Genomic DNA, 26,506 nt, shown 5'->3' on the forward strand with positions numbered 1-26,506 from the left:
CCCACCCCATAAGGGAGAGCTAACCCTGGAGAAGGCATTTCCCCTCCCCAGCCGCCCATCCTGTGCACAGCCACCCCTTGGCAGGTGAAGGTCTGGTGATCCACAGCAGCTGCAGCTCCAGGAGCTTGTGTAGATCCGGTGGTGTACGTCCCCACTGCTCCCTCGACCTCACACAGTCTGTGGCTGTGTCCAGGCACTCACAAGTGGGCTGACAGGATCCCACCTTAACTAAGAGCGAGCCACCTCACTGTGCAGGGAGAACCAGGAGCACAGGAGGAAGGAGATTACCTACAGCAGACACAGACAAACCTGGGGAGAGAGGCAAGAACCAGTCCCATGCCAGGGCTCTGTTCATGGAGCACCCCAGCAATTTTTTCTACCTTGTTTTTTCCACCCTTTACACATACAGCACACACAGAGCTCTCAGCCAGCACAGATCTACCCACTGCCTGTGCTACATGCACCATTCTCAGGAAAAAGGATGGTGAGTTATATATAGGCACTATCACATCCTCAGATATGAGAGGATGGAGATGAGATCTTGTCACTCCATCTAAAAAGGCTCCTAAACCCCCAGCATTATTGAAGCAAAACTCTGAAGTAGGAGGAGAAAAACATTTGCCCAGAAGTCTGCTGACAACTTCCCTGCGTGGGACAGGCTGGTCTTAGAGACTGTTTAGGAAAGCAAAGGGTGGTACAAGATAAACTACAGATCCATGACAAGGACAAGCAGGACTGGAAGCAAAAGCCTCTTTCCCTGGGCCTTTGTGGTCCCAGTGATGGAGACGCTCAGGGATCCATTCTCATCAAGGCCAGCAGAGAGCAGCAGGGGCTACAGGAGCTGGTAGTGTAGCTTCCAAATACAGCTCCGAGAGGGAGCAGATTGCTGAACTTAATTGCATGATCATACTTAAAACTACAGTGAGTTTTAGCAAAGCAATGCGAGGGTGAATTTTAGCTCTAATTCTATAAAAGCCTGCATCCCCTCTCTCACCTTTCTCGAGATGAATTTGCCATTTTAACTTGGCATCTCAGGGGAATCTTCCTCATTCACTACAACACAAAATCCCATTCAGCTGCCTGATTTTTAACAGTGCTGAGCCCACAGCCCCATTCTTTGCAGCAAACATCTTCCAGAGCTCCCACATCCTCAGCGGCCCAGGAAACAAATCCCCCTATGAGAAACACTTCCAACAGGACTCAGCAGAAGTTGTCATCTTGCACCCCTGCAGCTCTCATCAGCCCAGTGGTTATCAGAGCTCAGGGCATCTGAAAGCTGTCAGCAGAACAGGGGCACCACAGCTGCAGATTATGATCTGAGCAGGAGAAGCTGAACCAAGGAGTACCCGGGTGTATGTTAGCAATCACTGAGGCCTCACCAGCCTTGTTCCCTTCAGGAGAAAGGCCTGGCCAAGCTTAAATACTTACTCATAATATTCTGAAGCCTTCTGTAGAGTCTCCTTGACTTCTTGAGGCAGGTAGCCTGGGTCTTGGGCCATGTTCCAAGATAAGTGCTTTCCCTTTGCATGGTAAACATTTCCTATATTATAGAGTGCTCTGGCTTCACCTACCTAAAGGAAGGAAGAAGAGGGAGCAGCAAGGTATTACACTTCACATCCCAATATGGACTTTTCCATTGCTGGGCAGAGATGCTCAAAGCCACATTTTCCTCTCCCATCTTCACTGTCATGGCAGCTGTTGCTGTGAGCAGCATGAGACCTGTGATGGCAGCCAGAAGGAAGAGCTTTACACTCCACCTCCTCCCAAAGCCCACCTTCACCTTATCACCTTTACTGACTCGCAGGCAGGTATCTTTAGAGCTAGGGAATATCTCCTGCTGGATGCCATGAACCCATTACCTTGTCTCCCTGCTCCTGAGAAATGTCCAAGTGTCTCTGGCAACAAACAACAGCTTCATCAAACTGCCCCAGTATTTTCAGTGTGTTCCCAAGGTTGCCACTTGCTTTGGCTTCTCCAATGCGGTCCCCAATGGTTCTACATGGAAGGTGATGGGAGGAAGGAAGAGGTGTTAAAGAGCTCAAAACCTTTTATTCAACACTTGTTGGAGCAGAACTGAAGCTGCACCAAGCACTGCATGGTGTGTACAGCACATGCAGCAGCTCCCAGCACAACCCCTGGCTGGAGTGCTTCATACAGGCTCCCTCTATTTTGGAGACAAATCTTTCTTCCCCGTTCTGCTGGATCAGGTGAACTGCTCTAACGACCTCGGGTGTACTTACAATGAGTACCTGGGGACAGGAGAACTGGACATTGCCCTGCTCTTGCTCCACATCCTTACAATCTACATCCCTGTCTCCACCTCCCTGCTCTGAAGGTGGCTAGCCCATTCCAGTTGCCTCCCACATTCTCCAAAGGACATTCACCCCATGCTTCAGAGTTAGTTTTGGATGCTTATTTCTGGGGCAGATTCCCTCAGGTTGCTGGGCTCAGACCCCACAGATGAGCCTGTGCTCATCTGATGAGGATGAAGCACTGCTGACATGCTTACCTGGCCAGGGTAAGGTCATGTTTATGGTATTCCAGGGCTTTGGAGTACTCCTTTAGGTAGAAGTAGGCATTGCCCAGCTGGCTGTAGATGGCACTGAGAGTCTTCAGGTCCTCTGTCCCCACCTGCACTGCCGCTTCGAAGAAGGCTGCCCCAGCCTTGAAGTCCCCAGCCTTGCACAGGCGCTCTCCTTCCAGGGCCAGCTCCAGGCAGGATGCCTCCATTCTGCCAAAAGCAAGACCATCAGTTCTAGAGGAGCTGGCCTGCAGTGCCCCACACTGCATGCAGTGGTGTCCTTCACTGTATGCCTTTAATTCACTCACTGCACCAGGAGAACAAACCCACAGCTGCCTCTCTGCATTCAGCCCCAAACCCCAGGTCAAACAGGGCTTGGGGACAACACCTCAGGGATAAGCAGCTTGCACACCTCGGTGCTGTAGCCGCCAGCTTCCAGTGGCCATGGTGGGCATCCAGCCCCCCTGAAAAACCAGCCTAGGAGGCATGGGACACATGTGGATTCACAGAGCACATCTGCAAGTGGCCAGAGGCAGCCCCTGGGCTCCCAGTAGGAATCTGAACAAACTCAGAGCTTGTGGCTCTCAAGATGCACACAGGCGACAAGAGCAACATGGCATATGCAGAAGCCACGTACCCAGACTGGTGCAGACTCATGCCTGCATCACCTTCCCGGGGTAACAGAGAGGGCAGCCAAGCCGACACATTTCCCTTGGATGCCAGAGGAAACCCTGGACTGTGCAGAATTCCTTGGCTGCGCAGCTTCCAGCGCTCCTTGTCTGCTTCTCATTACCTCTCCTGCTGTCACTTTTTCCACAGGCACGCTGCACATCAGCCTCCAGCCCAGCTTCCCTCCCTCGTGCTTCTCAGCACCTTTGGCAATGGCACATGCTGTGCTGTCAGTGTAAGCACAGTGTGAGCCAGCAGAGGAGTGAGCCCAGGGATGCTGCTTCAAGAGAAGGGAATCGTGCTCCTCCGAGTGCCAGCTGTCCCCACTAGACCACACGTACCCAAAGCTCTCAGAGGGGGCAGAGCACGTGTCTGAGAGCTGCTGCAAAGCCAGCCCCTTCACAAGGCAGATGGACACAGCGTGTTCCTGCTCCCCTGCTCCCGCTTCTCTTGGCTCTGTTTGGCTTTCTCATTTCTGCTCAATGGATTTTTAAAAGGCAAAACCCTCTCGGTCAAAGGCAGACATTGCTCAGGGAAATCATGGCTCGCTCGTCCAGTCAGCAAAGCAAGGGACAGGCAGAAGATGGTGTCCAAAGGTGGCTTCTGCTCTGTTCTCAGGCAGAGAGCACTTGCAGGAGGTCTGACTGTGGTACCCACAGTAAAGAAAAGCTTGCTCGTTGTCACCGTGGTAGCAGCAGCCCAGCTGACATCTCCCATAGCAGGCTCCTGCTGAGCCCTAGAGGATGCTTCCCCCCACACCACCCTTACGATGAGCCCAGCCCCGCAGCCAGGGTCTCTGTAGACCAAGGCTGAGGGGTGCTGGCCAGGCCAGGGCACCCTGTGCTGCTCTGGCTCCTCTCCCTGAGGGTGCAACCTGCCCCTGTACCCCCACACACATCCTGTGCCCACTGACCTGAGGGCAAAGCTCCTCCTGCGCCAGGGCTGTGCTCCAGCATCCTCTGGCCAAGCCCACAGCCAGCACTGCCTCTGTGCTGCCAAGGGGCACAGGGAGATGCACGTATGGAATGCCAATTCCCGATATATTTTTCCTACAAACAGGAAGGATGGGGTTTTCTCAGCTGCCAGGAAACAAAGCCAGTTCCTCTGTGAGCAGTGCATAAACTGCCTAAAATCCAATCCTATTTGTCTGGCAACCTGCCTGCTGAGCTGGCTCCATACGGCTCCAAACACCCAACGCTTGGCAGCCAAATGGCATCCTCCAGAGCAGGACAACCCACAAGGACTGTCCAAACAACAGAGCAATGACATAAAAATGGTCAAAGAGCTGGGTTGGGGCTCTCCCTCCAAGCACCCTGCTGACCTCTCATGTCTCACTGTTCATCTGTCCCCATAACCACCGGGTCACACAAGGGAGAACAGGGCTGAGGCAGCTCATCTGGGCTCCCACCTCAACCTCCCCCACAAACGTCTGATTTCAAGCTCACTGCAAAGCCCCATTTGGGTGGCTATTTCACTTGCACAAAGAGGCTGCTCCCGGTGCCAGTGCAGCATCAGCCCCTCTGCTTCTGTTTCAGAGGGGAAATAGGAATATTCAGACTGTCAGTACTAAAACTGTCTAACTTCTCTCTGCTGACCCTCTTGACAGGCCACATGGAGGTTAGTAAGAACAAGCTTCTGCTACAGCTATGTTGAATTAGAGGGACCCATTTGGGGGTGATACCAAAGCTCCATCAGTCCCTAGACACGTTCATGGTTTGAGGGGTTATCCAGTGTCATCATCAGGTACTGACAAATCTCTGCTGACTGGGACTGAAGACGGACAAGGAACTCTTTGTAGTCCCATCAGCGACATTAAATTCAGGCAGCTGAGGCGCAGGAAAGAGCCACTGTCCCAGGAATTAACTGGATTCTGGTTAGAGGATAGCACACAGAAGCAAATCTCAAAATAACCAGTTCAGATTTCAACACAAGCAAAACTCTTCCCAGTGTCCAGGTTCTCTTTAAGAAACTGAGCTCACCACCTGTAAGCAGGCTGAAAACTGAGCTGGAGACCAATTTCCCTGACTCTTGGCATTGCAGCCTAGCTCCAACCAAACTTGTGTGATTTGGATAGCTTGAAGTGAGGGTTCCTGTTCCCTCCACACAGAAAACCCTTCAGCAACACAACCCAGCTCCAAGGGTGCCATCTCCCTCGGGCCATGCTTGCCAGTGGGACCCACCAGAAGTGAAATCTGTGCCCTGGGGCCACATTCCAGTACACTCACACAGTTTCACACACACTTTCTGGGTGCTCTCCTGGTGCTCCCATAGGAGCTGCTCAGCACAGGACAGTGGTGTGCCCCTCAGTGCCACAGTGGCGTGCCCTCCAGTGCCATGGTGCCGTGCCCTCCCAGTGACACAGTGGAGTGCCCCCCAGTGCCACGGTGCTGTGCCCTCCCAGTGCCATGGTGCCGTGCCCCCCCAGTGACACAGCCTTTACAATCTGCTTGTCCTTGCACGGGCTGCCCTGCCGAGCACCTGCCTGATCGGATTAACATCAGCGCTCAGGCTGGGACCCACACAAACAAGGGGAAGGGAGAGGAGGCTTTTCCTCTGCATCACGCTGCTGCCACGGGAAGGGACAAGGCTGCAGGGTAGCAGCTATTCATAGAAACACAACCCACTCCTAAACCCCACCTGCCCTTCCCACATCCTCAGGGCCCCACAGCCAGGGCTGGTTTGGGGAAGCAACTCTGCATGCAGCTCAGTCACTGCAGGCTTAAAAGCAACCAGAAACACAACGCTGAAGGCAGAGGAACCAACTAAAGGTCAAGGAACAAGCTCGGGCACACTGAATCACTCCACATACAGCAGCTTCCAAAGGCCACAGCTCCACTGTCCATCAGAAAGGACTACAAAGGTGACTATAGGAATTTGCTGCTCAATGGAGCCAACCTGACCCACCTTGACAGACCGGCAAAGGGAGAACCAACAACAACAGGAGACATCAACAACATCACCAACAGACTCCAGCTGCAGCCCCGGTTCCCCCCACAGCAACACCTGAGCCCTCACCCACCTCTTCTTCTGCATTTTCTGGACATGGACCCAGAGCTCCAGCCCCACCGGCAGCAGGAGGCAGCGGGACTGGGGTCTGCTGGGCACAGTCTTGCAGACAGGTCTCTCCCTGAAGTTCACAGGCAGCATCCGGGGTTTTAAAGATGCTGATGGCATTCCCGTGTCTGTACAGCGCACACTGCGCTCCAGGCTTCACTCCGACCACATGGACAACCTTACCATTAAGGTACTGGAATCTTGAGCTGTGCTTATCTGGGGTGTTTTTTGTCTCTGCTGTCACTGAAGGGGGAAAGGAGCATTGCTCTTCTCTCCAGAGACCTAGAAAAAGCAAAGTCTTCTTTCCTTTAAGAAATACAATGTCCTTTGTCTGCTGTTGGCTTCAGGTAGCAGATAGGAAGGTCCACAGCTGAAATCCAGGAACAAGAGTGTCTTGGTTCACTCACTTTCTGTACTGCTCAAAGGAAAAGGGCCCTAGAAGAGCCCATGAGATGGCACAAGGCAGCTCCCACCGTTCTGAATTGCTCTCTTCCCAAAACACTTTGCCTCTGGGGTCTCAACAGCTATTCCTGTTGGTGCCTCCTAGATACAACAATAGAAAGACTTCCTCTCTTTGTGAGGTGCAGAGCCAAGGGCTCCTCCAAAAGAGGGCCACTTTGGGGCAGAAGCACTCCTTGGTTTGACAGGCTCCAAAGGGGTCTCATCCATCTGCCACCAGGGAAGCTTTGCAAGTTCCAGAAATGATCGGAGCAGTTCTCACACTGGAGAAGAGCAGAAGATGGATCCCATGGAGCACATCTCTGCCCATTTAAATGGCCTCCAAACCATCCCCATCCATGATGCACAATATTCTACCCCTCAGCCTCCAGATACAACCCTCCTCCCCTGCTGACACGTATGCAGCATGCCTGGGCCTGCACCACCTCAGCAAGTACGCACTATTCACATCTTAATACCAGAAAAGAAGATTCAGGCCCTCCTGAGCCAGCAAATTACTGCTGGCAAGCGGAAGGTGCTGGGCTTGGCCATATGGCATGGTTCAGAAGAGGCACTGCAGAGCACGAGCCGCTTTTCCAGGGCTTAGATGCTGGGGCTTGTTTACACAATCCTCCCGTCGCCTTCAGCCTTTTGCTGACAGCACAGGACATCCCTGACTGAGGGTTCTGGGCAGAGACCTGGGGAGGGGAGAAGCTCACTTGAGGTAGCCCCTGTTCGCAAGCCTTGCCCTAAATCACTGCACACCACTCAGATCTGTGTGTTCCTCCAGAGCGGCAGGATTCCATCCAAGTATTCCCAGAAGTCACATCCCAGACTCCAGGCCCACAACAAAAGAACAATTCCTTAAAAGCAGAAAGAGACCAAACAGAAACCCAGTGTTTGGTCACAGATGAGTTGGCAGTCTGCACAGGGCTCTGCTGGAGGAACAACTGAGTGGCATAATGCTGGCACAGCGCTCGGCTCCCATCAATGTGACAGCTGAGAATCTCAAGCCCAGGAATGGATGTTGCTTCTGACACTCATAAGGTAGGAAAGGGTGACCTTCCACTGTGTGGTGACAGGGAGGAGGAAATCCCTTCCCAGCTCAGCACAGAGCAGGGCCACCCTCCCTCCTCTTTAACTTCTTTAAAGGATAACTGATGTGAAGGTGGAAAGAGAGAACAGGAAGAGCAGGTATTGCCTTTAACAACAAGATTTCCCAGGGTCATTCATCACCGTCAGGTAGCAGCTAATGATGATCGCTATCACAGATTGCCACTTGGCTGCCTGGCAAGCTAGCTAGGAGAATGAAAGAGCAGAAGCATTCCTTTACAAAAGCTGCACAGGCAAAACTTAAGGACTTGTATGCATCAAACGTTCTCAAGCAACACAGCAATACAGAGGAGGCAGCGCGGGTCCCAGGAGCACTGGGGATGACAAGAACACTGCCAAGTGAGAACCAAAGCCAGGAGTGTGAGGTGTTATCCATGCCATTTACAATGATCGCTGTGACTGCTGTCAAAACAGCACGATTATCAGGACCTGGGTGATGATGTAAGTCCCCAGAGGGAGAACACTAATCATAACCTGTGTTTGGAGGCTTAGAGCTACAGTCAGACCTCCCAACACCCCGCTCTAGCCCACATCTTGTGTTTCTCTTGCCAAATAGTCCAAGATAACAACACTGCATGGACTTCATCACGCTGCCCTCCCTTCCTTGGCTGGAGAACAGGACAGAGTGTCTTCAGTGGGACTGTGGGCCATGCATTGACCCAAAGCTCAGGGCTGCATTAGCTCCTGCAGCCAGGAGGTACGGCCACAGAAGCAGAGGAGGACACGGCACCATCCCACCCCTCAGGTCTGCACCAGGCAGGCAGAGACAGAGCAGACCATACAGTGTCCAGGAATTAAACCCATCTTATTGCAGCCCTCCCTCTCCCACGCTCACGGCACGTCCCCTGCTGACAGCAAATCCATCAAGCTACATAGAAAATAATCATGTCAAGGCAGAGCCAGGACACAGTTGTCTGCTGCCTTAAATACTGGAAACCTCACAGGGCAAGAGACCAGGTGAAGCTGCCTTTAAAAACTGCACATACATATCTATTTATACACACACAGGTATTTGATTCATACTAATGGAGGCAATTACAAAACTCAAAAATCAGAGCTCCTGTAGTTCTAAAGCCAGGAATAAACCCCAAAGCTCTTAGAAAAAAGAAACAACCCAAACCCAACACCAAAACCACCAACAGCAGTAAAAATCCCCAAATCCTTAGTGTACCTGTTGATATGAATTAATGAAGGAACAGGTTTTACTATTTTACTTGCAACCTGGTTGAATGGCATGCAAAAGGATGTGTAATTTCAGAGCACTGATGACAGGGGCAGTTACACACTTCTTGCCAACCAGAAAAGGATCACATTTGTCCAGTGCTCAGTGTAACTGCCTATTCACTGCCTTAACTAAAGATGCATTTAAATAATTGACTGCCAGCACATCCTTAAAGACTGTGATCAAGCTGAGATGCATCCCCCTTCCAGAATCACCCTTCCCAGCCTCGGCACAGCACTGTACATGGAGAGCAGGCAGCGACTGAACCATGGGGTAACACGGCAGCAGGGGAGCTGCTCCAGTTCCCCAGGGATGGTTCATTCCACTTCCCCACACGGGGAGATGCTCACATCCCATGGAACCAGCTCATGCTTCTGCTGTGCCTATGATGCACTTGAGGAAGGGTCTATTTTCGTGGGCTTCTCTACATGATGAAAATTATCCCAGCTCAAGTTTGCAGCGAGTTTATCCATGCCTGGTTAGCCCTGGGCCAGCCTGCAGGCTGCTCTGCTCTGCCTGGGGCACTCTCACAACATGCTTTGAGCAGTTTCTCTCTGGCTACTCTGCCCCAGGGCAGGGTCCTCGCTTCTCATCAGCAACACTGTCCTCTCAGCAGGCTGGGGGCTCAGCAACCAAATCACATGCACATACACAGCTCCTCAATCTCACTCCCAAATGAGCTCCTAGGTCTGAGAATACCATTAAATATCATCACAAGGCCATGACTCCAAATCTTTCAATCACTCAGCTCCTCCTATTCAACACTTATCCTCCCCTGCATCTCCCTCCTTATCAACACACCCGTTAACAGCAGGGAGAGCACTAGTGAGGATACTCAGCTCCCTCCCAAGCCAGCTCTTAGGCAGCATGGACAGCGGTGCCTCTCCTCCCTGCCAGCAGCTCTCCCTGAAGCACAGCCCCTTGCTCCCCACCATCCCCTCCTGACAGGCAGCTTCCCCCCAAGGCCCCGTTATCAAGCACGGGCTGGCAGGGAAGGGTGACAAACAAATCAAGGTATATGTGAAATTACACTGGCATTGTTATGACTGCTGGCAGTGTGAAACCAGCCCCAGAAGCTGGTTTCCCTCCAGTTGATGGCGGGCAGAACCTACACTCCAGGCACTTTGACCTACACATCACCTTATTAGTGAGGTGAAGGAAACCAAACCTCTTGTATTGTTTAGAGAGGAAAAGCCAAAGATGAACAATGAGCACTGCACCCCATCCTTCCCAGCTTCTGGATTAGATCCAAGCCTCTGGGCCAGCTTCCTTCACATCTCCTGGAGCACATGAGGTGCAGCAGAGGCAGCTCCCTGCCACCAGCACACCTGGAGGAGGTTTCCACTCCATGCGCTTTCGCTGGTGCTGGTATTGCAATGAGTCCTTTCAGTGACCCCCAAACTGAAAATAGGAATACACACACACACACACACACACTTACTACTGCTTAGAAGTGTTTGGTCAAGCTGGAGCTCCAGGGTGCACCAAGATGAACCTATTTTCACTGCAGTCTTTTGATAAGGGGATGAACCAGAGAATCCAGAGGGGAAAACTACAGGGAGTTTGGAAGTTGCTGGGTCTGTGGGCTGGCTCCAGACTTCCTCTTCCACTCGCTGATGGCAGCATCAGCGCTCAAGAGTAGTCATTTCAGTTAATTGCTATCTGCCATTAGCTGCACAGTACTTACAAGGAATTCAATTCCACTGCATATTTGCTAATAAATACCAAATGGCAGTGAGGAAGACAGCTGTATTTAGTTGCATTTACCCTCTTATTAGCAGAGCTGAATAAGACCCCATTTCAATTCATAATGGCTCCAACAAGCTGCATTATTGTTGGAAATCCAGATTCAAACTCCCCACTGCCTGCTTGGAAGCAGAAGTCATGCTCACAGCAACCTGGGGCTGCACACCACTCACCAACTGACCATGACTTACCTCCATGGCTCTGATCCCTGCCTAAGAGATGCCCCAACTCCAGGAGATTAAGAGACTCTGACTTCTAGAAGCAGCTCTACACCTGGAAGGACTGGGCTCTCAATACGTTATACACTGGTAATAATCTCCTTGAACCCATGTACCAAATCCTTCCCATAATACAGCTTCACCCAGAGCAAGCACAGAGAACACAAGGAAATTTTTCTGTCATCTGAAGAGTGAAACCTCGAAAAAGCAACAGGCACAAATTTAAGCCTTGGTGCTCCAAAATTACTCAAATATCAAAGGATCCTGGTGGGATGTAATTAACTTGCAGCAGCTGAGGAAGCTCAGATGGGATTGAGGTGCAAATGTGAATCATCCTGGTTAACAGTTTCACTCGCTGCCCAGTTTCAAAGCACTTAAATTACAAGCTGCAAATGCTTTCAGGGTCTAAGGAAAGTATGATGAAGGAGACACCAATTTGAAAATTAATTCATTAAAACATATGCTGACTCCCAAATGAAATTATTAAAAACATATCTGCTAAACATATGAACAGATCAAATGCCTCTGAAGGGGAACTGAGCAGGAGAGCTCACTTTCAAGAGGAGTGAGAATTAAGCCTTCTGAAGAGGCTGAGCATCACCTCTTTGCGTGGAGCATCAGCAGGGTACAAACCCAACCACCACCATTTGAGCTACAGGGACAGGAGCACAAGGGTCAGCAGTGCTGGTTTGCCAAGTGCTGCTGGATTAACCATGCTCCTGCCTGAGGATGCCCTCTCCATCCCGGGGGGGTACAAAGGAGGATGCTCAGCCCATGCTGGCAGTATCTGCCTCACCCCCATACCTGCAGACCGCAGTCAAAGCAAGAGCTCTAACATCTGACATCTGCCCCACAGAGCAAGTACCAAGCAAGCCAGCACCTGCAGCAGGGCAGAGGTTTAGGCACTCGTATTTTGTCACTGAGGACGCTTCAAATGAGCTCAGCAAAATGATGGAAACTTCCCGAGTTTTCCAAGAGTATTTTGCTCTCTTGTACAGTGCCTTCAATGAAATTAATCCATCACGCTGCAACGAAACAACCCCCTTGGGATGATTTCACCAGAAGTGAAGTGCTATTTCCTCCAGTTACTTCAGAAACCAGAGGGCACGAGAGGACATGCAGTCTGAATGGCTTTTCATTATGACATTACTTCAGCAATTAGGTCAATGCATCCTCTCAATATATGCTGGATTTAAATCAGCATATAGTGCTGCTGCTACATTAGGTCAGTTACCATATACATTAGAAAAACATATAGTCACTTAACAGCTATACAATGAAAACAGATGATTTGTTATCCCTTTTATTTCTGTTACTCAACTTCTGTTACCCACTTTTATATAGGGGCTCATCGAGGCATCACAGCCTCCCCCAGTCCTGCCAGCAGGATCAGCCTCAGCTCCACAGGTGCTGTGCTGTGCCACTGCACAGGCTGGGGGGCATCAGGGGGACATCAGGGGGTTCCCTTCCCTGCACCCCCAGGCTATGTCCCTGAAGCCAAGTGAAAGCAAGCCTTGTCCTCCCAGAAATGCAGAGCTCACAGGCCCAAGTCCTTCCTCAGCTGAGGCTGCCTGGGAACCCCTCCAGCTCCAGTCCCTCCTTCTCCTTCCCCTCTCAACCTGCCAATTGCTCCAGCCCTGGAGCACAGACCTGCAGCAGGAAACAACTGCCTGTTGAAAAGATGTTGCCAAGTCCCCGCAGCACCAGGGGCTGGACCATGGGCAAGCCCAGCCAAAGGAAGCCACCTCTGCCTGTCTCAGCACCTTGCCCATGCCCCCTCCACACGTACAGCCTCATCTGGAACCTCCCCTACCCACCACACACACTGGTCCATGCTCAGGGCACACTACAGTGGATTTTCCACTGACTTCTCAGCAACCTACAGGTTCCTGTCTCAGCTGCTTCCCTTCAGCCCCAGGCCAAGTATTTCAGTCCAGGAGAGAGGTCTTTGGGGTCTGTCTGATCATACACACCCTAGGCTATCTAGGCTGTGGGCCAGGGAGATGCTCACCAGGAGACTGCTCACGATGCTCCGCAACCCTTTAGCACCAGCACTCAGTCTTACAAGAGGCCTGGGATGTGACTTTAGGGACGTGAAGAGCATGAACCTGTCCCTCTTCCTGCAGAACTCACTGAAGAGCAATTAGCAGGAACCAAGTGATCATTTTTCAAATGGCCACTGAGGAAAAGCAGTCAAGAGGCTGACATCAAGCTAGAGCACACGAGCAAGAGCCCATGGCAGTTCCTCCCTCGTGATTACAGCCCTTTCTGTGTGCCAAACCCAGAGAGAGCCAAAGGTGGCTCCTGCGGGTGGGCAGAGCCCGTGTCCAGGCTGGAAGCGATGCCACACACTGGGACAGATTGTTGTTGGCAAAGCTGTAGCAGAGCAGATTGCACCAATTCTCCATTGTCTGTCTGCAGCTGGCTCATGCTCTGAGGGCTGTTAAAGCATTATCCCGCTCTCCTGCAAATTTCAGGGGTGCTAGAACTCGGAAATGAGCCCGGATGTGTTTGCAAGGCTGCCTTGGCACACAGAGCCAGAGCTCAGGTGCAGGACACCGCTGCTCTCCCAGGCTGCTGCACAGCCCCAGCGCATCCCTCTGGGTTTTATAAGGATCATATTCCACATCCGTCTGAAAAACCAGGAAACAGCAGCTCCCCAAGAGCTCTAATATCAACCAGTGTCCTCTGCAGCCCTTACCAGCATCTCTCTAGACACAGCTCCTGCAGGTACTCTGTGCAACCCAGACTGCAGAGCAGCAGCAAAACTGCTTCTGGGTTCTTCATGGCATTATGGAAAAACCCCCATGTGCCATGAGACCGATCTGGCAGCCCACAAACCAGAGCATAGCAGGATTCCCAGGAGGCCGGGCCACCACCTCCCAGTGACGCAGCTTGTGTGCAGGGTGAGAATTACACTCTGCTTTGCTCATCCGAGAACAGAGCCACTGTCTAGCACCATGTCTGCTGCTCCTGCGGGGAACCCTGGAGCTCCAGCATCCTGGTTTCACATCTTCCAGAGGATCCTATGGCTTAGTCCTCCACTGCGTTATCCCCGGTTGTTAGCACTTCTGTCCTAGTATAGCTCCATGGATAACACCTACCCTGGAAGCGCTTGGCACCGCTGCACTGTACATCTGCATGAAGCACGTGCACGAAGGCAAGTCCCCAGCACAGCTCCACACCAGGGATTGCTCCAGCACTATGGACTTCGTGTAATTCCATCACATGTGGACGTAGCAGGTAAGCATATATCCCTATCTGATGAAGCCATGGTATGTCTGCATCTGAGAAACAGACTCTGGTCCTGTTCTTCCGTAGGAGGAATTTGTATAAATATAGTTCTGGGAAAGTCTTCCTGGATACAGCATGAACACCAATGCTCTCCCCTAATAATTTTCTCATTGTTACCACAGAATCATGAGTTCTTGGGAGAATTGCAAAACTTACTATGAACAAAACAAAACCCAAACCCAAAATTCTGTTCTCCTCTGTTTTCCTCACAGAGGAAGGTAAAGACGTGCAGCACATCAACTCCAGCAAAACACCCTGCGCTCCCTCCAAACACAGCAGCTCCTGTTACACCACAGCAGACACTCTCCCATCCCTCATACACGGGGATGCTTCAAGTCCAGCTGAGAGCAGGAGCAGACCCTCAGCCTACCGGGATGCTCTGCCTTGGCTGTGTGTAGCTGCAGCCGTCCACTCCTGCTGGGCTAGAGCCAGAACCCAGCATCTTGGAAAGGGGACACCCTCCCCAAACCAAGCTTCCTAAGGCTGCATTCTTCACGGCTTTAACCTCCAATTCCCCCACCTTCCATATTTCTTTCCCTCCCCAGCCTTCCCTGCTGCTGTGCAGCCACCTTTGGCGCAACATTTGTTACTGTGCATGTAGAAATAATGAAGGCAAAAGTTAAATGTTATATCATGTATTACCTGCCTGATGGAAACACAGTTAAGGAGAAAAGGAGCAGGAATGGCTAGTGGAGACCTCTCCACAGACCTATTTTAGGATTAGGTTAGATCCTTCTTGCAACCTTACAGATACTGCACAGGCTGCTCTAGCAGCTCCCCTCCTGCCTTACGCTGGTGAAAGAGGGAGGATATAGCACCAGGGCTCACACATGCCCAAATCCAGGGAGTTCATTATCCTGACTGCTGAATAACGCATGTCTTCAGAAAGACATCCCTGCTCCGGCATAGAGACATCAGCATCTGGCAGTGAAAGACATGGCACAACAGCAGGCAGCAGAGACGCAGGCAGCAGCGACAGGGCTATGGAGCAGGTGACAAGAGCTCCTTACCTTAACCCACAGGGGTGGCAGGCTGGGGAAGGTGCTGATGTGCAGGAACAACACTGCTTCCACAAGGATTTCGTGCTCTCAGGAGCCTTCCTGGTCTAATCCAGTGCATTATGGAGCGGCTGCATTTGTGCCTTGGAGCCCTTCAGGAGCGGGTACATCCTCCAACACACACAGCTTTAATTGGGAATCCTGCTTTAAATTTTCGTTCCAGTCACACATTTTGAGCTGTTACTTTTCTCTCCTCTGTGTATAGATAGCTACAGTTCTACGTCTCCTGTCTGGGTGCCAAGTTAGCCTCAGGCAACCAGCCCCAGGGAGCCGCCAGCCATGGCAAGCGACTCGGTTCTCATAGAAGCCAGGTCTGTGGAGCATCTCCTTCCTGCCCACAGCCACCTGGGCAGGTGAGCTCTGCCCTCTGCAGAGCCTGGAGCTCCACCAGGCACGGCTGGAAGCTGGCCCTGCTCCAGCCAACCTCAAAGGGCTCCCCAAAACCACAGCTCAGACCCTCACCCATAGTCCTTCAGACAGACATTGCCACCACAGAAGGTCATTTTGGTCAATGGGAGGGAGCCAAGGGCAGGGCACACAACAGCTTTCTCTGCTCACTCCTGATCAAACCCCAGACTGGGTTGTGTTGGAAGGGACCTTAAAGCTCACCCAGTTCCATCCCCTGCCATGGACAGGGACCCCTTCCACTGGAGCAGCTTGCTCCAAGCCCCTGTGTCCAACCTGGCCTTGAGCACTGCCAGGGATGGGGCAGCCACAGCTTCTCTGGGCACCCTGTGCCAGCGCCTCAGCATCCTCACAGGGAAGAGCTTCTATCCAATGCCTAAGGAAGGCCAGGCCAGCATCTCAACACCATGCAGCTTTCACAGGCTTTCTCTTCCCCCTGCTGATCTCAAACACAACTCTCTACAACGTAGTCACACAACAGCAGGACCAGTGACAGCTTTCTGCCAAAAACACAGATGCTGAAGAACGGCCTGATTGAACCAAATGCACATTTTGCTGAGTGAGTTTTCATTTTCTTCCAGAACAGAAGAAAAAGTGGCTATTTTCAAGCATTTTATTGTTAACTCCTTAAACCTGACCACACTGTCAGTGCTCCTAGTGGAATGTGATCTCCTCACACAGCCTGTGGTACCAGCACACTGCTGTTTATGTGCCCAGCGTGCACATGAAAGGATGGATGCAGATGCCACAAGAGCCTCCCTTTCTTCTCTGTCTTCACCCAGGAAAGCACCAAACCACAGACTTCAACCAACGAGTGGATGCGTGCAGTTTCCTGGATTACAGCCCTGATGGCAGCGATGGATACAGGCCTGGCCAAGGGCTGCAGCCTGGAAAGTCTGGGTGCATTGAGTGAACTCATGTGTTTTATTATTTAGACCATGCAGCTGAAGCCAGAGGCCAGGAAATGCCTCAAGGCACACGTGGAGCCTCCTGATTCCAGGACATTCATCTGCATTTATGTGTCCAAGTCCCTGCTTACTCGCCATGAGATGCTGGCCCCACAGGTCTCCCAGGCTGCTGCTCCTCACTGAAACCAAAGGGCTGATCTGTTAGAAACGAAAGAGAAGCCCCCATTGCTTCAGATGTTCGGTATTTCCATCTGTTCAGTCACTGGTGGTTTCTAGCCCTGCCTTCCTGCTGCCGAAAGCTTGGCCAGCGAACAAGCCGGATCTGATGGCTTGTGCTCTGCAGCAACATACAATCCCCAGCTTTCTCAACACAATCTCTGCAGACAGCTGATAAAGAAGGGGCTGTTTCCTGAAGCAGCACCCACCACAACAAGAGCACAGCTGGAACGCAGTATCAACAGACCCTCCCCAGTGCACTGGCAGCTGCTGCCCATCCCAAGGGCTTCCTGCCCGCTGCTAGAATCAGGATGTGTGGGTTTCTCCCTCCATCTTTCACCATAGCCCAGAGACAAGCACCCTGCAGCAGGACAGCCGGGAGCTCACTCAGGTCTGATGTGGTTTAACTTGCAGGTGGTTTTCTGACAGGGAACCTTTTCCTCAGTGCCCCTCTCTCCCTTCCTAAATGAACTGCTCTGATCCCAAAGCCTGAGATCACCGCACTCACAGCTGCTGGGCACCGACAGCTCAGGGCTGCTGCTCTGCTTTCTTCAAGCCAGTACCTGGAGCCGGGCTCTTCCTGGTGACCAGATCCCATGGCTGCCCAGGCTGCTCCTTTTCCTCTCCCAGGGCCTGGGGCTTGCAGCATTCCCACCACAAGGCACACCTTGTAAACAGGCAGAGCCTGGTATTTCATTCACCAGCTGGTAACTTCCTTTACACAACTGCTTGGCTCCTCCTGTATTAAGCAGAACAGCAGAACCATTGCAATACCATGGAAGCGCTGCCCTGCACGGGTCAGTAACAAAGTCAAGGTCTTTTCAATTCAGAGTTAACCTCCTTGACAAGGGTCAGGAAGTGCTGAAGGGAAGGAGTGGGGTCAGGACATTCAGCTCCCAGCTTTGCCATCTATATTCCCTTTCACCCTGAAGACTTCAATTTCTCACCCTTGGAAACAGAAATGATATTTCCCAGGAAGGCTGAAATAAAATACTGGTATGTACCAAGCCTCCAAAACACTGGGATGGATTTAACCCTTGCAGGACTCGCTCAGTGCAGTGCAGCAGCACAGGATACCAGACAGCACCGTAACACAAACCGTAATAAACAAATAGCCCCAGAGAGATCAATATTAACCAGCACCTTCCAGCTTTCCTCAGACATGAATGGATTCTTCACGGATGGAGTTCACATAGAACCACTTCAGCTCTGCAGTGCGGCTCATAGAATCACAGCATGGTTTGAGTTGGAAGGGATGTTAAAGCTCATCCAGTTCCACGGGCAGGGACCCCTTCCACTGGAGCAGCTTGCTCCCCTCATCCAGTTCCACGGGCAGGGACCCCTTCCACTGGAGCAGCTTGCTCCCAGCCCCTGTGTCCAACCTGGCCTTGAGCACTGCCAGGGATGGGGCAGCCACAGCTCCTCTGGGCACCCTGTGCCAGCGCCTCAGCACCCTCACATGGGTCACTTGCTTGTCCCAGCAGTGTGCATTCAACACAACTACTGATCATTTACGTTGCTGCAACACTACAAGCAAAGCCCATCTCCCTGTGCCGAGGCTGCAGTCCTGCAGCAGGAGGCATTCCTCCATGGGCTGGACAGGGCAGGCATGAGGAAGGCTCTGAATCAGGCCCCATCACGCTCAGCAGCCAGCCCCGTGCCCGCACAAGCCCTGCACAGCCCCCAGGGATGGGGCTCAGGGGGGCAGTGCTCCCCTTCCACCATCCCTGTGTGGGAGGAACTGGAGCAGATCCCCAGGGCAGGGGGAACCCTCTGGCTCAGCACATGTGCACAGCTGCTTCCCAGGAGCAAACCCAGCGCAGCTTCTGCAGCAAACCGCATCCATCTACTGACAGCTCCGAGTTTCAGCCATGCAGCTTTAGAAGCAGCTTCCAGCACAAAACATCTGCTCTCAGGTGGAGTCCGGGCTCAACATGAAATAGTTCCTATGCTGAGTTATGGTATACGAATAACATAGGTGTTTCTCCCATTTCAAATCCATTTTCCTAATCCTTCTCCTGCAGCTGGGGGAAAGATGCATTAGCCCCACGCTCCCAGAGGAAAGCCTCTCTGGCTGCTCCAGAGGTGTAAATGCAAAAGGTAACAGCAAAGCATGAGGAGAGACAAAACAATCCAATATTCTTCATTCAAAATTCCTTCAGATTTAGCAGCTGCACAGAGCTACTGACTCACAGCAGAAGACGAAGCGTCTTTAGATCCATCAGTTTTAACCTCAGAGTGAGAAAGGAAAGGCCTGTGGTTCAGTGGCCGTCATCCCTGGGCAAAATCCTCTTGCTGAAAGAAACTGGGAATGAAAGGTTTGTAAGCTATTTATTTCTAGCCTGAAGGCAGTGATCACATACTAGCACTGACTTCAAGTAATTCATTGAGGGTTTGTGTTGCTGCTCCACTGTCTGGGGCCTTACAGAGGGGTCTTTCTATTGCTTCCACTCAAAGAAGAGCGAGCAAACAGATCACTGAGATGCTGCAGCACATGCTTGCTCCCCCTTTCCTAGGCTTTAATGGGACAGGAATCAGTCAGGAACTTGCAGATCAGGCCATTACACAGGTCTGGGCTTTGGATACTCACTTGGAAGACTCTCAGACCAATGCCTCAGATTCAGTCCTAAGAAGACACTGTATTTGCTCCACTCCTGGTGGAACAGAGGCTACAGCTACTGCCCTTACCAGCACTGTCATCCTATCCTGGGAGAAGTTAGTTAAGGCAGTTAAATACAGGCTTGTGCTGCAAATTGCTCATTGAATATTGCCCTTGAAACTGCACTGTAATGATAAATTTCCACTTCCTTCCCCAGGCAGTTGCATAACATTGCAGGGCATTGTTCAGAGCTGCTGTGCTCCAAGCCAGAGGCAGCTGGTGCTGGTGTCCCTTTCCCCTTGTCCTCCCCAAGCACTGGCAGGACTGTGACCTTTCTTGTTGTGGGGTTTGCCTAGTACATTAGACAACAGAGACCTGACTCTGAACACAAGCAGCCTTCCAACAAGATTATCCCTACCTTCTTCAGCTTTCAGTGGGGAAAAACAATATCCCATTTATCCCAGTTAAATGTAAGCCAGTTGAAAAGCAGATCTGTCAAATAACATTTAATTAAGAGTGTCTCTAGGGAGGAGCAGCTGGGTCAGTGGAAAGCTTTCCTGCTTTCCCACTGGCAGTATAAATAGCCTGGAATTGAAGAGCCCCACTCTGCGGTCGGGAGATGCAGCCTGTGTGCCCAAGCACAGGAGGGACTTTTGCTTTGTGGCTTTGGTTGGCAGGAGTTGTTTTCTCTTTATAACAGGGAAGTGGCTTTGCTTTCTGGAAGCTGGGCTGGAAGCAGCACACAGAGCAGGACTGGAAGGGAGGGAGCTACGTCCACTGGAAGATATAACTGTTTTTAAAGCAGAACAGCAGCAGGAGTGAAATCAGATGCATCCCTCCAAGAAACTTCTTGCAGCCCAAGATCGGGCAGAGTTCAAACCTGTTTTTCAAGCAAGGCTGAACGCAAGTTTGGACATCCCCTAAAGCACAAAAATACGAGACCTGTTAGCCATGAACACTTTCCCAGGAGGAACGCATGTGATGACTAACACAACAGCAGGCAAAAGGCACCTCAGTGGTTAGTCATGGAGCACCGGGCTTGTGGCTCACTCATGCTTCACAGGCAGAACCCAGCTGGGAAGAGTCAAAGGCTGCCTTGATTCCAGAGCTGGCTCTCCATTCCTGGCATGACCAAATCAAGTGTTCACATTCCTCTCCCAGGGAATTGGCTTCAAGATGTGCCCTCAGGCCACACGAGTCTCATAAGCTCGTTTGATTTTAGTTGACACAGTAGCAAACACCATATAACCTACAAATACATGGCCAACACACAAAGCTCTTTCTAGCTTGCCTGGCACAGATGCCTTCTACAGTGTGAAGTATTTTGGGATAAAGGGACAGCTCTCACCCCTGGAGTACGAGGCACAAGCAGCAGGGCTGGCATAACCTGAATCACTGAAGAGCAAGAGAGCAGGAAAGCGCCATGTACCACCTCAGCTTGGTTTACACATGCACCTACACCTCAAATTAACACCCTGCAGACACCAATCGTTTGGATTGCAGCAGCACCTAGAGGTCAGAAGTAAGATGAAGATCAGGCTGTGGTAGGCACTGCACAGACAGGTACAAGGCACATCTACCTGTCTAACGTCAAAGACCAAAGAGAGAAGGGGAAAAAGCTTCTCTCCATGCATCCCACAAGGCAAAACACAGAAGAGTCATAAAGGATGCCTAAGGTCATAGAATGGTTTGGGTTGGAAAGGACCGTAGAGATCATCCAGTTCCAACCCCTCTGCCATGGGAAGGGGCAACTCACATTAAACAGTCTCACCCAAGGCTTTGTCCAACCTGGTGTTTCCTGGGGAAACCTGCACAGCGCCAGGGGCTGGTTCCCAGTCCAAGGCCTGACCAGCAAGGGTCCCTCTCCCTGCTGTGCAGAGATGACATTCTGCCTGGCTCTGTGCTGGGATGACCGCATCAGTCACAGATGCTGAAGCTATGAACAAGTTGCTCTAAATGCCCCAAACCAGATGTCAGCACACCCAGCCCTGCCTGCTCAGCTCTCCTGTAATTTTTGCTCAGGCCACCTATGATGCAGCACGGCTATTTTAGAGATGTTTGGCCTGTTTTCACATCTCTCTGCCTAATGGAGACTGACTGCACAGGCCTCCAAAGGAGAAGATGGAATCTCTCAGAAAGCTCTCGATCAGCATTCCCAAATGTAATGATCGAGGGATCTTGAGTTTGGGCTATGAAGTGAAGAGAGATTTAAAAAGGGCCATTCCCAGATTCCTGGTGGTACAGAACACTGTGTTTTCACTGTGATGCCAACTACCCTCCACTGCATATCTGCCCATCCAGGACCAAGAACCTTCAGTCACAGCACCAATGACAATGTCATTTTCAGCATGAAAATCCTTACCTGGAGACAAGAAGAGCAAAGCTGTGACTATTTGGAACATCAGAACACCGAGACAGGGAAAATCTGCCAGGAAGTCAAAGACACAAGCAGTAGGTAAACTAGCCTGCGAGACCAAAATCACATACACAGTGTCTTCTCTACATAGGTCCTGCTTGCACGACCAATATCACTGCACCAACTCCAGGTATTTCTATAAAGTAAAGACCAACAAGTAGTTACTTCCCATCCACCCATCAGGAGCCACCCCAAGCATCAGCATCCCAGCACATCCTGCAAGCTCCCTGTGAGCTCCCCACAGCTCTGGCTGCCAGGCACAGGGCTGCTCCCTCGGAGCATGCACAGCACATCCAGACCAACCCTGCAGCAGCCTCTGCCACCCTCCTGCGAGCCAGCAGCTCCCCAGCCTCGGGATCAGAGGATTTGTAGCCAGGCACAAAGCTCTTTGGCACCATGCTGCTGCTTAAATCCAGCGTGGGTTAGCACAGAGCCAGTGGTTAGCACCAGAAGGCTCCTTCACTTGAATATTCAGTGAAATCCCTTATGAACACCAAAAACCAGCACTGCTGGGGTGCTGATTTTCTCCTGAGGCTGATACAATTAAACACCACCTCTTCAAAAGGATAAGTGCATCTTGAAAGCAAGTAATATATAACTTTCCTTTTCCTTCTGAATGAAAAAGAGGCAACATTGCTTTTAGCATTATAGCAAGTCCAGACTTAAAGTTCTGAAAGTTCACTTTGCAAGCACTAGCAGCAGGAAAACGATGAGAATACGACACAGTCTTGTGATCCTTTGGGTATGCACAAAATGAACAGGAACCAACCCAGAGGTGGTCCACTCCAGTGATGGCCTTGCTTTCCAATTTACTTGGCAAACCCTGGTTCTTCTGCCTTAACCACTGTGCTGAGCTATGCCCTCCTTGCTGCCTTCCACGTCAGGAGGCCAACAACTCTTCCAGCTCAGCTTTCCCTCCTCTGGAGATCCTGGTGCTCAGAGCACTAATTGCCCGCAGCACATTCAGGTCAGGTACTGCTGTAGTGCCATTAATGAGCAGGATGGAGACTGTTGAGGATACAATCAAGAGAAGTTGTTAAACATCACAAACCCCAGCAGCTCTGCTGAAAACACAGAGCACTACAGAGACCAGAGCAGGGGAGGGACAATACGTGCTTTAATCTGAGCTTTCGTGCCAGATTTACTGATTTATACATTTCTGGTCTAATTGCAGCAATAGATAATGTTCTTTCTGTTGGGGGATCAATAACATCTGTGATGACAGTGCAGTGCAGCAATGGGTTCCCCACAAGACACCCGTGCCTCACTCTCACACTTGGAACTCTCCAAAGCGGCTTCTTAGAAGCAGAGCCAAATCCAGGGGAGCTCTCTGGATACTTGCCCATCCCTATCATGAGCTTGACACACTCTCAGGAACGAAGGTCCAGGGGAGTCATCTCATGGGCTTGGTGCTTCCTACACATTAAAGGTCAGCTAGCCAGCACAAGAAAACAAGGAAGAGTATCTGCAACAGCGAGGAAGAGGCACTGCTGCAAGCAGGTATTTATTTCACAGCTCCCACGGCCCAGCCCCAACAGAAGTCCTCAGAGGTTACACACAGCTGAATTAGACACACTTCCATTAGTACCAGATCAAACCCCCCACGGAAGGCAAAGCATTAACTCAAGCTCATGCAAAACTTGCTCAAGTTCATGGAGCACAACCACAGCTTGATGTTTCCAGCAAGCCCCACCATGTTCAACACCAGGAACTGGGCACTGCAGCCACACCAGCCTGCTGGGAGCCACAACTGCTCCCTGGTTCCCAGGCCCAGTTCTCCCAGTAAGTCTCCCTCAAGACAACAGCAACAAAATAAACAGCACCAGAAAGGTGAGAGAGGCCACACAGAGCTGCATGGGACCTCTTGTAAAATGTGGTGTTTTATTGTTGTAGCAGAGATGCTCCCAACTTTGGTCTCCAAGTCTGACCTAGGCAGCAACAGGATACTGCTGCGAGCACAACAGGACACACACCTTTGCTTGGGATGGGTGGAATGTAGGGAAATACTGAGGGATGTAGGAAAACGAACACTTTCAGGTTTGTGGCACATTCCTTCCATCCCATCTCTTTTCTTAGAGGAAAGATCTCCCCCAGATCAGGGGTCTGGCACCCACTGCCTGCACTGGCACCTTCTGCCCAAGTTACTGCTCCAAGGCCAAGAAACACCCCACGTTGAGAAAGGCTTGGATTTCAGTCAGCATGGCTTTACCACCCAGACAGTACACCTGGTTCCACCTGCCACCCCAGATACACCTATGGGATGGAGTTTAGAGTCACGTACTTCAAGCTACAAGTTTCCACACTGCAATAGAAGTGAAGTTAAGGAAGAAACTCGAAGCTACAACTCCAATTAAAACAGCACAATAAGGGCAGAGTACCACTGGCATTTACTTTCAAGGCCTGAGAGTAAGTCCAAAGAGCACACAGGGAATCTTATCACCACAGGCCCCGTCAGAGCCCCCCAGAATAAGGCACAGAAGAGATGCTTCCCATTTCTCTTCCCATTAAAGAGGGGTTATAACTGTGCCAGTCACAACAGCAGTACACACCCCACAGATTTCCTTCACCAAAACAACCAAAGACTATTCCTTAACGTAGTCTCAAGAAAAACAGGAAAGAAAGAAGGGAAAAGATGCAGGTGGTTAAAAGCCGGGTACTCGTCCCCCAGGGCAGGCACAGCAGCAGCTTGAACTCCGAGTTCTCTTTTCATCCTATACAACAAACCCAACCCCTCCTGCTGTCCCACTACTCATTAAACTACACAACCCACTAGTTGCTGTGCTAATCATTGCAAAGAAAACTGATGAGCAGCTACGATATTGCATAGACTTCTAGCACTCTTTTTTGTTTTGCCCTCTAGCCCCGGTGCTGCACTACCTCCACTTCTGGATGCTAGAGGAGAAATAAAGCACAATGAGGATGAACAATGATATGAACAAAAATGCTCCAAGCAGTGCCATAAGGCCTCAAATTGACTCCACTTTAGACTTTATCTAAATGAAAAAAGCAGGCAAGACACAGCGGTTTCGTGAACGCCAGACAGCCCGAAGCTATTTTTTCGCAGCCTTATGTGAATTTTTGTAGCGCCCAATTTTAAAGCTAAGACTTAAAGTCCCTGCAGTGCGATCAGGAACCTCCCATGCAAATGCCCAGCACAGAGCGGGCTCCAGCATCAGCCTCTTTAACAGCAAGAGCTGCTCGCCCCGGGCTAGCGCCAAAGAAAGCCACAGCTCCCCCCCCCTCATCACCCACCACCCTACACCCGAAGGAAGCGCTGCCCCACGGCGGGACCACGCCATCGTCCCCTCCGCCCTCCCTCGCCCCGCTCCCGCGGGTCCCCAGCCCTGCAACAGCTTCTCCCTCCGCAAGGGAGAAAACCCCGGGGCCCCCGCCCTGCTCCCTCCGGCGAGGAGCCCCGGGGCTCCGCGGGGCCGGGCCGGGCTCCCCCCGCAGCCGCACTCACCTCGAGTAGAGCCGGCGGGCGGCGGAGCCCGGGCTGTCCCCGCCGGGAGGGCTCGCCATGGGCACCAGCCCCGCCGAGCCGCCCGCCGCAGCGGAGGCAGGCGCGGCTGCAGCCCGGCACCGGGCAGCGGAGTATGGCAGCGGCGGGAAGTGATGCACCGAGCAAAGAAACTCGCGGGCAGGCCCCTCCTCCGGCTGATGTCAGCCCCGCGGCCGGCAGCGGCCCTTCCTCCTCCTCCTCCTCCACCCGGGGGAACGGGGCAAGCGGGGCCGAGCATCCCGCTGCGCCGCCGCCGCGCAGGGAGCACCGGCAGTGGAGTGGCTGCAGGGCACGGTTGTCCCCGCGTTCAACACCCCACCGCAGAGCCCCAGTCCTCAGAGCGGCCGCAGCAGGGACGAGCGGAGCCACAGCAAGGGGCAGACACCACACCTGCACGTTATTGCAGGAGAAGAGTGGCACAGCACTGTTAACCCACCCCAGGTGCAGCCACTTAACTCCATGCTAAGAAGCCTCGATTTGGCTCAGTCTGAGCCCTTTTGTCATCAGGAGTAAGTGCCCACACCTGAGACAACCAGAATGAGTAGCAGAACTCAGCACAGCTGTGTCAGCATTACCTGAGTCAGAAGGGATGTGCCACAAGCAGGCTGAGACCCAAAGCAGGTCTGGCTGCTGTATTTGGTAGCAAAGAACCCATTGGAAAAGGGATGCTTCCCTCCAGCAGCTTGCTCCTGTGTGAACTGTGTCCTGCTGAACCTCAGGGCCCTTGCTGTTTATTGTCAACCAGATACCTAGAGATGGATGTAGGTCATCTTTACCCAGCTCCCTCTGGTTTCCAAGGCCTGAGATGCTTCTGGAAAAGTCATGAGCTGGTCACTCAGCAGAAGTCTGTCATAAACTAGTGTCACTTCTACAACACCACCAAATTAGTTAAGCATCATCATTGTCACAGGCACCCAAAGCAGCACAGGAATGAATTGTGGCTTTCAGGGGGTTCTAGCAGCTCACTGCAGACACAGGAGCCCTGTGGCTGGAGGGAAGCCAGAGCCATGTCCTACTTACTGGGCTGTTTCACCCTGCACAAAAGCCCCTCTCAAGTGCAAGCAGAGATCCTGCTCAGGAAAAACATCACCAGTAACACCCCACTAACAGACCACAGAAGCCTCTTT

At 51.8% G+C, this 26,506-nt stretch overlaps 1 protein-coding gene across 3 annotated transcripts in view; it reads right to left on the reverse strand.

The window, feature by feature from the left end:
* GPSM1 (G protein signaling modulator 1) overlaps positions 1-25,595 on the reverse strand; it is a 69,072-nt gene extending 43,477 nt beyond the window's left edge. Inside the window, exons 1-5 of one of the 3 annotated variants that reach the window (XM_061352427.1) lie at positions 25,341-25,595; positions 21,824-21,886; positions 2,510-2,731; positions 1,860-1,995; positions 1,429-1,571 (exon numbers count right to left, since the gene is read on the reverse strand). In XM_061352427.1, coding sequence (XP_061208411.1) covers positions 1,429-1,571; positions 1,860-1,995; positions 2,510-2,731; positions 21,824-21,886; positions 25,341-25,399 — 623 coding nt within the window. In that variant the 5' untranslated portion in view covers positions 25,400-25,595. Of the gene's footprint in view, positions 1-1,428; positions 1,572-1,859; positions 1,996-2,509; positions 2,732-21,823; positions 21,927-25,340 lie in introns of all 3 variants that reach the window. The other 2 variants (XM_061352429.1, XM_061352428.1) reach the window with 2 other exon arrangements.
* Between the last annotated feature and the right edge of the window lie 911 nt (positions 25,596-26,506).

The sequence above is a fragment of the Neopsephotus bourkii genome, unplaced genomic scaffold (assembly GCF_033783945.1).
Source record: "Neopsephotus bourkii isolate Nb327-2 ecotype Australia unplaced genomic scaffold, CSIRO-AGI_Nbou_v1 NB_659, whole genome shotgun sequence".
Lineage (NCBI taxonomy): Eukaryota > Metazoa > Chordata > Aves > Psittaciformes > Psittacidae > Neopsephotus > Neopsephotus bourkii.